This window comes from Saccopteryx bilineata, chromosome 5, assembly GCF_036850765.1.
Source record: "Saccopteryx bilineata isolate mSacBil1 chromosome 5, mSacBil1_pri_phased_curated, whole genome shotgun sequence".
NCBI classification, from domain to species: Eukaryota; Metazoa; Chordata; class Mammalia; order Chiroptera; family Emballonuridae; genus Saccopteryx; species Saccopteryx bilineata.
The window spans coordinates 205,213,788-205,228,699 of NC_089494.1; the positions used below are offsets into that span (position 1 = coordinate 205,213,788).

A 14,912-nucleotide genomic window follows, 5' to 3' on the forward strand; every position below is an offset into this window, starting at 1 on the left:
TATACATAAAACAGAATCGGTTATTCTTTAAAATAGGAACAATCGCCCTAGCCAGATAGTTCAGTTGGTTAGAGCTTTGTCTTGAAGCACAGAGGTTGCCAGTTGGCTCCGTGGTCAGGACACACACAGGAAGAGATTGATGTTCCTGTCTCTCTCTCTTTCCCTTTCCCTCTCTAAAATTAGGAAATTTAAAAAATGGGAACTATAATAGTTTCTATATCATAAAGTTATTTTGATAGTTAGAAAACAATTTAAAAGGTATTCAACATAGAGAATGCCATATGGGAAGCCCTTAATAAATATTAGCCTAGATCATATTATTACCGTGTATTATTCAAGGGGCATAATCAATTTGCTCTATATCAACTCTATAATTTACATCATATTTGAATAACATTTAAACTTCTAATCATTTCTCTGCTCCCTACAACAACCTGGTACAATTGACAGGAAAGGTCTACTACATCACTTTACAAATCATTATTCCTAAAATTGATTGTGTACCTACTATGAATAGGGAACCGGGCTAGAAATTTAGAGGTATGTGACATACACATTGACATTCACAATAGTTTAGTGGCTGTTCCTTTATATGACAAAATTACACAGTAAAACCCCAAGAAAGCAAGAGTATGAGATCATTGTCCCTAGCTCAGAACTTCCAGAGCCCTTTTAATTTCTTAAGTGAAAAGAGTACTAGTATGATCTTTTGTTCTAACATTTGGTTTTTGTTAATGAGGTGGCTCTGGCTGGACTCCTGGATGCCTTCACCAAAAAGACCAAGCCATGATTAGAAAGCTTGGAATTTTCAGCCTCATGCTTCCATTCTTCTGAGAAGGGGAAAGGGCTGAAAACAGAGTTAATGGTCGGTCAGGTTTATGTGCTGAAGCTTCCATAAAAATCCCAATAGGATGGGGTTCAGAGAGCTTGTAGGTTGGTGCGCACACGGCGGTGCTGGGAGAGAGGCACACTCGGATAGGATGGGGTTCAGAGAGCTTGTAGGTTGGTGAGCACACGGCGGTGCTGGGAGAGAGGCACACTCGGATAGGATGGGGTTCAGAGAGCTTGTAGGTTGGTGAGCACACGGCGGTGCTGGGAGAGAGGCACACTCGGATAGGATGGGGTTCAGAGAGCTTGTAGGTTGGTGAGCACACGGCGGTGCTGGGAGAGAGGCACACTCGGACAGGGCACGAACCCTCCGTACCTCTTCCCACACATCTCTTCCATCTGGAGAGTCACCTGTATCCTTTATTATATCCTTTTATAATAAACTGGTAAGCGTAAGTAAACATTTTCCTGAGTTCCGTAAGCCACGTTAGCAAATTACTTGAACCCAAAGAGGGAGTTGTTGCAATCTCTGACCTATAGCCAGTCAGTCAGAAGCATAGGTAACAACCTGGACTTGTGATTGACATCTGGAGACGTTAGGGAAGTCTTGTCAGACTGAACCCTCGATCTGTGGGATCTGATGCTGTCTCCAGATTGACAGTGTCAGATTGAGCTGAGCTGTAAGACTTCCAGCTGGTGTCAAAGGATTGCTCGTTAGTATGGGGAATATTTCTCCCCACATACACTGGAAATTAGTGATCAGAACCTATTAGAAAACACAGGTTCTTCCTAGTTCTATGTACTGGCTATGGATGGAGGTTACTTCTGTGGCCATAGTAGGGCATCATAGCTTCAAAGAAGCATAAGGGGGAGGGAGCCAGACAAAATTATGCTTTCCCTACTTCCTTCAGGGCAATTCTGTGGCCTCCTAGAAATTACAGCTATGACTTACACAATGAAATGATAGATGACATATAGCAGTCAAAATAAATACAACACATGATATGAATATAAATACCACTTAGCAAAATCCTAAGTGAAAAAAGAAGTCCCAGAAATTACATACATGGGACTAAATGAAAAACTAAATGAAAAACTATAAAAATTAAGCAAGGGGACAATAAACATGGAGTTCAGGATGGTATTTACATCCAATCAGGAGATGGAAGGAGAAGACCATGTGGTTGGTAGCAGGTTGTCAAAGTCTTAGTGTTCATATTGAAAGATGATTTCAAAAGCACTTGCTAGATTACAGAAATAAAGAGACAGAAGAATAAATGGGAAGGGAGAAAAAGAGGGAGGAGTGAGGGAGGGAGGGAGGGAGGGAGGGAGGGAGGGAGGGAGAAGGAAGGAAGGAAGGAAGGAAGGAAGGAAGGAAGGAAGGAAGGAAGGAAGGGAGGGAGGGAGGGAGGGAGGGAGGGAGGAAGGGAGGAAGGGAGGAAGGAAGGGAGGGAGGAAGGAAGGAAGGGAGAAAGGGAGGGAGGGAGGAAGGAAGGGAGGGAGGAAGGAAGGGAGGGAGGAAGAAAAAAAGGAAGGAAGAAAAAAAGGAAGGAAGGAAGAAATGTATGTATGTGGGAGAACTCTAGTGAAGCAAATAATTTTCCCAGAGGAAAAGAGAACAGTGCAATAATATGAGTTTCTTTTTCCAAGTCTAGGAAGCGGATACTCAGGTATATTTACAAATGTTTACATAGGCACCCCAAATTCACTTATATAGCTCAGACGTATAGGGAGAAAAAGAACTTCGCTTATTCAATAAAGATTTTTTTTTCAATAAACATTCAATAAGTGCTATTTATGTGCCAATCACATTCTAAGCACTAAGGATACAGCAGTCAATGCAACAGACAAAATTCCCTGCTTTCAAATAGCTTATGCTCTAGGGTTGAGAAGAACAGTGGTCCTGGGGTGAGACAAATTTTAAGGCAAAATAGTGATTAAGAGACTGGACACTTAAGTTAGGCTGCTTAGGCTTAATCCTGGCCCTTCCAATGGTTAAATTACTTAATTTCTCCAAGCCTCCCTTCCTTGTTATGTGTGAGTTAGTGCCTACCTTGTAAAGTTTCCCGAGTATTGAGGATTTAACATTTACTACAGTTTGGGGTTCCAGTCAAGATGGACGCATAAGTAAATGTGGTACTCACTTCCTCCCACAACCACATCAAAATTACAACAAAACTACAGAACAACAGTGTTCAGAACTGCCTGAAATCTGGCTGACTGGAAGTCCTACAACTGGGGAGTTTAGGAAGCAGCCACATCAAGACGGGCAGGAGGGGCAGAGACAGACAGGCTGGTCCCTCACCCACGAGTGGTAGATAAAAATCAAGAGGGACACCTGGGCTGCAGAGGTTCCCCTGGAGGAATGAAGGGTCTCAGGTCCACACCAGGCCCCCCACCCCAGGGTTCCGGTGCCAGGAAGAGAAGTCCCCACAGCCTTTGGCTATAGAAACCAGCAGGGGTTGAGGCTGAAGGAGACCGAGGGCTGCTGGAACCCCAGGCAGTTCCTACAAAGGGTTCGTGCACGTACTTACTCTGACTCCCTCCATCTGAGCTCCAGCGCTGGGCCTTAGCTGGAAAGGAACCAGAGACATTTGGGAAGGAACTGAATTGCCGGCATCAGGACGAGAGCCAGCGGGGGTGGGGGGATTGTTAGGGGGATGTGGCCTCCCAGAAAAGTGCTGGCAGTTTATTGTTCCTTTTCTATGCCCTCCACTGACAGAGGTATCTCAGTCTCCATCAATCTGGCTCACACTGTTTACACCACCCTGGTGATTCCTTGAGAACCACCCTACCCAACTTTCTGGCTCACCCAAGTTGTTTCCAGTGGTTTTTCCATACAAATGGTCTGCCTTGGCTCAGGCTTCAGTTTTTCCTAAAACCTCTCAAACAAGCAGCACCTGGCCTCAGCATGCCCCATACATCTTGCTAAGTAGCTCCAGGCCCAGCACTAGCAGCAGTCAGCCTTGTTTCTCAGCTTGACCTCACCTGGTACCTCCAAGCCCAATCACAGTATCAGACATCTGCAGTTCACTTTGCTGCTCTTGCTAGGTGGCCTCATGCATAACACAGGTGGTGGCTGACCTTGGCCTGCATCTCCCAAGAGGCCCCGGAGCCAGGGCACCCAATGGACAGCTTCAAAGCACCAGCACCCAACAACTTCCATAAGTGACACACTTAAGGGGCAGTCGTGGTGAGCACCAAAGCCTGATAAAATATTTCCTACTCTGGTGTGGGCGTGGTTCTCTATGGTGGTTGCAGCCAGTCATTTCAGCTGACTGGCCTGGGTGTAAATTCCTCCCATGGACATGTCAACAGCAATCAAGGCTCAACTACAAAAGGAGGCTGTACACAGCCCCAATAGGGGGTTTGAGGGATATACCGTGAGTGCCCAGCTTGGGTGATTGGGGAGGCTGTGCCACTAGATTCTATAGGACACTTATTACATTAGGCCACTCTTCCACACCTGGGAGAAATATCAGCTCCACCTAATACATAGAAACAAACACAGGAAGGCTGCCAAAATGAGGAGACAAAGAAACATGTCCCAAATGAAAAAACAACAAAACTCTAGAAAAAAGAATGCAACAAAATGGAGACAAGCAATCTACTAGATGCAGAGTTCAAAACACTAGTTAGAAGGGTACTCAATAAATTTAGTGAGAACCACAACAGTCCAAAAGGACCAGTCAGAAATAAAGGATATCCTAAATGAAATAAAGATTAATTTACAGGAAATCTACAGTAGAGTAAATGAAACTGAGAATCAAATCAGGTATTTGAAATATAAGAAAGCAAAAAAACACCCAATCAGAGAGCAAAATGAAGAAAAAATCCAAAAAAATAAGGATAGTATAAAGAGCTTCTGGGACAACTTCAGGCATACCAACATTTGTATCAATATCATGGGGGTGCCAGAAGGAGAAGAGAAAGAACAAGAAAAAACTGAAAACTTATTTGAAAAAAAAAAACGACACAAAACTTCCTTAACTTGGTGAAGGAAATAGACATACAAATCCAGGAAGTGCAGAGAGTCCCAAACAAGATGAACCCAAAGAAGCCCATAACAAGACACATCATAATTAAAATGCAAAAGGTTAAAGATAGAATCTTAAAAGCAGCAAGAGAAAAGCAGCTAGTTACTTACAACAGAGCTCCCATGAGATTGTCAGCTGACTTCTCAACCAAAACTTTGCAGGCCAGAAGGAAATAGCAAGAAATATTCAAAGTGATGAAATATAAGGACCTGTAATCAAGATTACACTACCCAGCAAAGCTATCATTTAGAATCAAAAGACAAATAACGGGCTTCCCAGACAAAAGAAATCTAAAGGAGTTCATCACCACCAAACAAGTATTACATATATGAACTGTTAAAGGGTTTTCTTTAAGAAGAAGGAAAGGAGAAGGAGATCAAAATTATGAATAAAAAATGACAATAAATACATATCTACCAACAATTGAATCTAAAAAACAAAACAAACATACAAGCAGAACAGAAACAGACTCATAGATACAGAAAACATTTTCTCAGTTGCCAGATGAGAGGGGGTCTGGGGAAGCTGGGTGAAAGAGGTGAAGGAATTAAGATGTACTAATTGATAGTTGCAGAATAGTCATGGGAATGTGAAGTACAGCATAGAGAATATAGTCAATAATACTCTAATAACGATGTATAGTGTCAGTTATGTAATGTCTAATCACTGGGGTGTACACTGACACTAATTATAATAATGTATGTCAACTGTAATTGAAAAATAAAAAATGATTTTAAGAAATGTTGTGCTTCAAAGTGTAACATCAAGAAAATTAAAAGACAATCCACAAATGGGAGAAAATATTTGCAAATTATATATTTGATAAGGAACATGTATTCAGAATATATAAAAAAAACACTTCTACAACTCAATAATGAAATATAATTGGCCAAATATATAATTATAAAAGGATCGGAGTAGATATTTCTCCAAAGATATACAAATGGCCAATAAGCATATTAGATGAGGCACAACATCATTAGACATTGGGGGGAATGCAAATTATAACCGCAATGAGGTACCAGTCCACACCTGCCACTCAGCAAGTCTATTCCTAGTTATACATCCAAGAGAAATTAAAAGCATATGTCCACACAAAAAACTTGTACATGAGCATTTATAGCAGTATTATTTATAACAGCAAATTTCATTTATTTATATATATTTATTTATTTATAGCAGTATTATTTATAACAGTTACCACAAAAACTGATGAATGGATAAAATAAAATGTGGCCTAGCCACATAATAGAATATAATTGGCAATAAAAAGAAATGAAACACTGATAACATGCTACACCGTGGATGACATTTGAAAACATTATGCTTAGTGAAAGAAGCGTATTATTTGATTCCATTAACATGAAATGTTCAGAATAAGCAAATCTATCGAGACAGAAAATGGCCCAAAGCTGAGGAGATTGGGAGGAAATGGAGAGTGTCTGCTAATGGGTATAGGGTCTGTTTTCATGGTGTTCTAAAATTAACTGTGGCTATGGTTGTCGACCCGGGATATACTAAAAACCATTGACTTGTATACTTTAAGTGGGTCAATTTGTGGTATGTATCAATAAAGCTGTTATAAAAACAAAAACAAAACAAAACATTGACTACAGTTTAACACAGTGCCTGATATATGATAAGCACTCAAGTATTAGCCATGATTTTTTGCTTGGTGAGACATTCATTCATCAAATCCCTCCAGCCAAAATCATGAGGGGCAAAATTGACACTTGACTACCTTGATTAATTTGTTCTATCAATTTTATCTCCTAAATAATTCTTAAGTATACGTGTGTATTTTCCCCCTTTTGGTTCCCTTGCCATTATCGTAGTTCAGATTAACACTTCTGGTATTGATTATAGAGCTAACTGCCAAGCAGGCTCCCTGCCTCTAGCTTTCTTCTCCTATACATTCTTGATAAAAAATTTGAGCCCATTGTTTCCCTGATTGAAATCCTCCTGGAATGCTCCCTCCATGACTGGCCCCTGCTTATAAACTCTCTGGCACAGTATATGAGCCTTCATAAGCCGGCCCTTGGCTATCACTGCTCACCTCCCCTTGTACCCTAAGCCTCCATCACACTAACCTTTGCGTAGAGTTGTGCAGACATAATGTTAGTTCAAAACTCTGTGACTCTGCAAGTGCTCTTACTTGTACCAGGAGCCTCTCCTCTTCTTTTTAACTGGTGGAGTTTACAACCTTCAGTAGGCTGAATTCTTTTTTTTTGTATTTTTCTGAAGCTGGAAACAGGGAGAGACAGTCAGACAGACTCCCGCATGCGCCCGACTGGGATCCACCTGGCACGACCACCAGGGGGCGATGCTCTGCCCACCAGGGGGCGATGCTCTGCCCCTCCGGGGCATCGCTCTGTTGCGACCAGAGCCACTCTAGCGCCTGGGGCAGAGGCCAAGGAGCCATCCCCAGCGCCCGGGCCATCTTTGCTCCAATGGAGCCTCGGCTGCAGGAGGGGAAGAGAGAGACAGAGAGGAAGGAGAGGGGGAGGGGTGGAGAAGCAAATGTGCACTTCTCCTGTGTGCCCTGGCCGGGAATCGAACCCGGGACTTCTGCACGCCAGGCCGACGCTCTACCACTGAGCCAACCGGCCGGGGCCAGTAGGCTGAATTCTTGATCCCACCTCCATGCTGCTTCTATCCCTTATACAGCGTCATTTCCCTGAATGTACAGCACATACTGTGCTGTGTTTATCTGCTTACATGTTTCCTCGGATTTTAAGCTCTTTGGCAAAAAGAAATGGGTCTTAGTCCCCTTGGTGTACCCAATACTTAGTACAGGGCCTGCCATGTGGTGGGTGAACTATTGAAGAACGGCTGCAATGCTGTTGTGATCATTTTAATGTTGCTTGGTAATACTAATGATAACATGGTAATTGAACACTTACCGTGTCCAGGCACAGGGCTAAGTGTTCACAGGCATTATCTTACTTAATCTTTAAGAAACTCAATGAGAAAGACGAAGGTGCTATAATTATCACCATTTTACAGATGACAAAACTTTGGTTTGGCAAGGCTTAGCAGTTGCCAGGGTCTCAGAACTGGTAAATGGTAGGGTAGGAAGTCAAAACCAGGTGTGTAAGACTCTAAATGCCTATACTTTATTTCTGTATGCATTCTAGAAATTCCAGAAAAGGAAATAACTTCTCTATCTTTCTGAAACTCTCAGGCGTGTTCACCGGGGGACTGCATTGATTACAAGCTCTGAACCCGCACATTACCGTTTCTATTTTTCACACACCTATCATTTCTATTCTATTCCAGACTAATAACTCCAACTGGAATTTTTTACTTCACATATTTCATATTAGTCAAGATATTTCACGGTAAATCCCTTTCAAAGATAACATGAGGAATTTTTTTAAATGCATCATTTTGCAAACTTATTTTAGAGGAAAAGGAAACCTTATCATCTTGATTCTAAATATCCATTCTGAGAAAGCAAATTTAGCATAAAACAACCACAACTCATGCCTACCATTAAGACAGAAAGCGGTTAGATTAATAGTTCATCAGGTATTTTTAAAGACTAAAAGAACTTACTATGCATAGCCTCTCTTTTAGCTTGATCACGACTAGAAAGGGTAGGCAGGATTACATATATCTTCATTTTTATTCCTTTTCTTAAAGATGAATGTGATTAATAAGGTAATAGATTGAAGCAGCAATAGCTTTTGTAATAAAAACATGTTGTAAAATATCATTAGTTGTTGGCACCATGGATCAACAATGTTGGCGATGCTAAAGACAGACAATTTAACAAAAGCAACAACTTTTATTACCCTGATTTTGCATTTAATACTTCAGAACTGTACAAAGATTCACACCTCCTAAGCAGAAATAGAATTTGGATAGTATTAGGAGATCCGTCACATCACTTTATATTTTTATTTATAAACTACTGTATCATAATGAGATGCTCTAAAATAATCACATTGTTGTTACTGTTGTGAAACAATGAAAATCTCTGTTAGGAAAACAAGCTGCTGTTTATACTTGCTGGTATTTTTAAATACTGTGAAAAAGAGTAAGCAGAGCTGTTGGAGAAGCCCATCGTGGGAGCAGGCAACCTTTGGAGATGATGTTCTTGACTCAGTCATCTCCTCCACAGAGCTTTAAGAGTGCATCTTCATAGTCTCCAGAAGTATCCGACTGCAAAGAATAGGACAGATGGAGAGAACAGGTGCAGCATAAATAATGAGGGGACTGTAAATGAATCAAATCCCATAGCCCCAGGGGATTCAGTGGGGTACCATTTAGTAAAACACGCCTGTAATTCCATCATTCATTCATACCCGAGTGTAGTTATTTGCCAGCCTAGCACCTTTTTTTATAATATATAATGTTTAAATTCTTCCTAATATATTGCAATTAAATTTCAATTTGGGTTTAACAAAATAAGATTTCATCAATTTCATAATATTACAAAATGTTAATTTTTTTAACAAAACTTAAAAAAACTATAGTTTTAATATTATATAATATTTACCAAACACTTCTAAGGGTAAAGTAATTAACCCTTTGAAGAACTCTAAGCAGTGGGTACCATAAGTATTTCCATTTAACAGATAAGAAGAGAAAAAGAGCGGTTAGAAAATTTGTTCCAAATCATATAATAAGTGACAGAAGCAGGATTTGAACCCAGTTCACCTGCTGCCTTAATACCATACTATACTTATGAAAGTGAAATGAACTACATCCCCAGATAGTTTGTTTCTTGAATCCTTTCCCTTAGACCAGCCAAAAAAATCTTGGTTCAGAAAAGATACCCTGTGAGATTGAAGCTTAAAGTACCAAGTTGCCATGTTTTCTATGCAAAAGAGGTAAAAATGTTGCATGGCATTGGAGGTAAAATTTGGCTTTTAACCAAAATTGCCTAAAATCCTCACCTTATTCTTATTTTATTTAAGGCAACTCAAATAGCAAGCATTTCTTATCATTTAAGTCTCACATTGGGTAAATATTAAGTGGCAATGTAAAGAAAGGAATAAAAAAGGGTCATTTAGAAAAGAAGTTAAGCATTATTTTCATAAGACATAGCAGGCATTAATATATATTCTTCTGTTTTATACAAATTTCAGTTCTTTTCCTATTGGTTTTCCTAAGTCTTGCTCTGCCACATGTAATAATATCTCCAATGGCTGACAAGTCAACAATGCTCTAGCTTTGTGTTAAAATATTCCCTCTTGTCATCAAAGTTGTAAGAATTGTTAGGGGTCCTATCAGTTGAGAAAATACATTCAAGCAACTTAACATACAGCTCTATTTAAAATTCTGACCCACTGTAGACACTACACAAATATTCATGCTTTTCTCTTACCTCTATTCTAGTAAAATAGCTATCCTATTTATATTGCATTTTAGAAATTTTATCAAAATAATGTTAGTGAAATTTTAGAACCCTTGAAAATAATTCATACTTCCCTAATTAGGTGACATTAAATGTTCTTAAGAAATTAAAAGTTTCTGTTGGCCTGTTTTTAACAGTGGTTCTCTCTTCTCCCAACTTTTATTTCACCTTTTATTATTTACATTTAATCTCGCTTCCCAATTATTTATTCTTTTTTATTTTTTTAGCAAGAGAGAGAAAGAAAGAAAAAGAAAGAGAAAGAGAGAGAGAGAGAGAGAGAGACAGAGCCAGACAGACGGGAAGGGAGAGAAATGAGAAGCATCAACTCGTAATGCAGTACCTTAGTTGTTGTTTGATTGCTTTCTCATATGTGCCTTGACCAGGGGGCTCCAGCTAAACCAGTGACCTCTTGCTCAAGCCAGCAATCTTGGGCTCAAGTCAGTGACCTTTGGGCTCAAGCCAACGACCATGAGGTTAAGTCTATGATCCCATGCTCAAGCTGGCGACCATGCGCTCAAGCTGGATGAGCCCGCGCTCAAGCTGGCGACCTCACAGTTTCAAACCTGGGCCCTCAGTGTGCTAGCCTGATACTCTATCCACTGAACCATCTCCTGGTCAGGCCCAATTATTTCTTGTGGTGTTCTTTTAATTATTTTTTCCATTCTGACCACAACAAATATACTCTAGGCTCTCATCTCTTGTCATTGGTTTCCTTGATTCTAGATTCATCAATCTGCTTCTCCAAGTTGTTAATTTTTACTGTTTTGTAAATCTAGGCCAATCACCACACATTCATCAAGAAAGTAGTCCTTACTTTTCCTGTGAGTAGTCCTGGCTTTTCTTCCTTCTTCTCTGGCATGTTTGCAGGCTTATCCTCTACTATTCATCCAATAATTGTCAGTAATACTTAAATCTCAGTTCTCAGTTTTCTTCTCCCAATCTATATTTTCTCCCTGGAGGATTTTCATCTATGTCCAAGGATTCAATAACATAATTGACTCTGAAAATATATCTCATACTACTAGCTACTGACTCAACATCTCCACTTACATCTCAAACTCAACATGTGCAAAAACCAAACTCATGGACTTTCTCCTCTGCTCCAAAAAAGCAAAAAAAAAAAAAAATCAATCAATAAATTAATTTTTAAAAATAAATTAAAAAACAAGACAAAACAAAACAAACACCTAAAACCTGACGCTCTTGTAAGAAATGGCATGACTGATTCCCAAGTTAGAAACCTGGGAGTCATCCTTGACATCTCTCTTCCTTGTTCCTCATGCCAAGTGTCTTCACTTTAACTCCTAAATATACTGCTCACAAAAATTAGGGGATATTTTATCGCTTCATATTCATTTTGACAGAGCCCCTAAGTTTTTGAGCAGTATGTACTGAGCTTTTGCTCTCCCCTCTCTTTGCATTGCCAGTAGCTTTGCTGACGACTTTGCAACACCCAGTCATAGCTACTCTAGTATGACTAATAACTTATTACCCGGCATCTCTTCTATTTTCTGTCCAATTTACTCTCTACTGTCTCAGGGATCTTTCCAAAATTTACTTCTAATTATGACACTATCTGCTTAAAACTAAAATTCTTCAGTGGTTTCCCATTGCTCTTAAACTAAAGACAAAATCTTTAAACATTGTCAGAAAAGTCCTAGGTGACCTGATCCCTCCAGCCTCATTTTTCATTATTTTTCTTCTACCACTAGGGCTTTCCACTTGCAAGTCCTTTTGTTAGAATGCTCTACTTTCGGCCCTGGCTAGTTTTCTCAGTGGGTAGACCATCAGCCAGGCATAGGTACGTCCCAGGTACAATCCTCAGTCAAAGCACACATGAGAAGCGTTCATCTGCTTCTCTCCCCGTCCTTCTACCTCTTCTCTCTCCCTGCCCCTCCCACAGCCAGTGGCTCAATTGGTTCAAGTGTCCACCGTAGGCACTGAGGATGGCTTGGTTGGTTCAAGAACATTGGCCTCAGGTGCTAAAAATAGCTCAGTTGATTTGAGCTACAGCCCCAAACAGGTTGCTGGGTGGATTCTGGTTGGGGCGCATGTGGGAGTCTGTCTATCTCCCCTCCTCTCATTTAAAATTAATTAATTAATTTATTAATTAATTGAATGATTAAATAAAATAAGAATGCTCTACTTTCCCCGATACCCATAAACGTGGCCTTGATGTTGTCAAGGCCTACTTTCAGATCTGAACCATAACTTCTTCATAGAAACCTTTCCTGCAGGTCAAATGCTGCTATTATATGTTCTTACAGCATAATATTTTTTCCCTTTACATTTAGCATACTTGTACATAGTTTCCTTTATGTTTAACATAGTTCCAGATTTATTTGTAATTCCATATGAACAGGAAAATTTTTCTCTTATAATTGTAACCCTGAGCTTAGCACATAATTCTAATGTAGTAACTATTTTTGATTGAATAAATAAAATACAAATTTCATGATCTCAGAGCTCTCTTTCAACTGAATTCATCTTGCTATTTGGATTTTCTTTTTCTTTCTTTCTTTCTTTTTTTAAAAATATTTTTCTGAAGCTAGAAACAAGAAGGCAGTCAGACAGCCTCCCGCATGTGCCAGACCGGGATCCACCCGGCACGCCCACCAGGGGGTGATGCTCTGCCCATCCGGGGCGCTGCTGTGTTGCGACCAGAGCCATTCTAGTGCCTGAGGCAGAGGCCATGGAGCCATCCTCAGCCCCCTGGCCAACTTTGCCCCAATGTAGCCCCAGCTGCGGGAGGGGAAGAGAGAGACAGAGAGGAAGGAGAGGGGGTGGGGTGGAGAAGCAGATGTGTGCTTCTCCTGTGTGCCCTGGCCGGGAATCGAACCCGGGACTTCCACACGCAGATTTTCTTTTTCTTTAGGCTTTATTTATTGATTTTTAGAGAGAGGAGAGAGAGAGAGAGAGAGAGAGAGAGAGAAAGGGGGTTGGAGCAGGTAGCATCAACTTTAGTTGCTTATAGTTGCTTCCTGTACGTGCCTTAACTGGGCAAGCACAGACCTCAGCGTTACACGTTGATGCTTTATGTATTGTGCCACCACAGGTCAGGCTAGGTTCTATTTTTCAATACTTCCCAAGATAGACTTTCTTTCTTTGTTTTTGTTTGTTGTTGTTGTTGTTGTTGTTTTTGGTGACAGAGACAGAGAGAGTGACAGAGAGAAGGACAGATAGAGACAGACAGGCAGAAAGGGAGAGAGATGAGAAGCATTAATTGTTCACTGCGGCTCCTTCATTGTTCAGTGATTACTTTCTCATATGTGCCTTGACTAGGGGTCTACAGCAGAGCAGAGTTACCTGCTTGCTCAAGCCAGTGATGTTGAGCTCAAGCCAACAACCTTGGGCTTCAAGCAGTGACCATGAGGTTATGTCTATGATCCCATGCTCAAGCCAGCAACCCCGCAATCAAGCTGGTGAGCCTGTGTTGAAGCCGGATGAGCCCGCCCTCAAGCGGGTGACCTTGTGGTTTCGAACCTGGGTCCTCTGCATCCCAGTCTGATATTCTATCCACTGCGCCACCGCCTGGTCAGGCCCAAGGTAGACTTTCTAATCAATCAAGTGACTTATTACTTTTTTCCCCTCCTACTTCTCACCTTTAAGACTCCACCAACAGCCTGACCTGTGGTGACGCAGTGGATAAAGCGTCGACCTGGAAATGCTGAGGTCGCTGGTTCAAAACCCTGGGCTTGCCTGGTCAAGGCACATATGGGAGTTGATGCTTCCAGCTCCTCCCCCCTTCTCTCTCTCTGTCTCTCCTCTCTCTCTGTCTCTCCCTCTCCTCTCTAAAATGAATAAATAAAAAATTTAAAAAGAAAGACTCTACCAATCAGTATAGTACCTGGCCCACAGGAGGCACTCAACACATGCATATTAACCTGAAAGGTAGGCTCAAACCCATTTCCCTAAGAAAATATTTCTTATTTAATCCAAAATTTCTTTTACTCTCAATTCCTATATTACTATTCTCTGTACCCTACAATCTAATATTTGGGGTTTTTTTTGTGTGTATTTTTCCGAAGTGAGAAGCAAGGTGAAGGGGGAAGCAGACAGACTCCTGCATGCGCCGGACCGGAATCCACCTGCATGGCCACCAGGGGGCGATGCCTGACCTCTCTGGAGTGTTGCTCTGCTGCAGTTGGAGCCATCCTCAGCACCTGGGCCAACTTTGCTCCAATGGAGCCTTGGCTACATTGAGATAGAAAGGAGAGGAGGAAGGGTGGAGAAGCAGATGGGCCCCTCTCCTGTGTGCCTTGGCCGGGAATTGAACCCAGGACTTCTACACACCATGCTGACACTCTACCGCTGAGCCAACTGGCCAGGGCCTTGTTTGTTGTTTTACATTATTATCTTTTAATTATTTTATTTATGTCCATATCACTTCACGTATATTATAAATAAGTTGAAGGAGACTACTATGTTTTCTCTTAATGAGCCTAAAATTTTGCTATTTGTTAAATAGTTACTTAATTTGTTGATCAAGGAAATCTACCAAAAATGCAATTTCATCCAAATATTCTTTTAATATCTTCTTATTAACTAATAAGAGGTACACAGTTTTCACCTACATCTTTGTCTCCTTCTCCCCACCAGTCATCACCTGAGGAAGGTGTTAATGAGCAGAGAAATGTCTAAACAGGCAGAAGGAAGAGGAAGACAGAAGCCGAGGCCAGGAG

General features: G+C 40.9%; 1 protein-coding gene across 1 annotated transcript in view; it reads right to left on the minus strand.

The window, feature by feature from the left end:
* Positions 1-8,635: 8,635 nt before the first annotated feature.
* ANXA3 (annexin A3) overlaps positions 8,636-14,912 on the minus strand; it is a 61,563-nt gene continuing 55,286 nt past the window's right edge. The window contains exon 13 of the mRNA XM_066280721.1: positions 8,636-9,032. Coding sequence (XP_066136818.1) covers positions 8,973-9,032 — 60 coding nt within the window. The 3' untranslated portion in view covers positions 8,636-8,972. The remainder of the gene's footprint in view (positions 9,033-14,912) is intronic.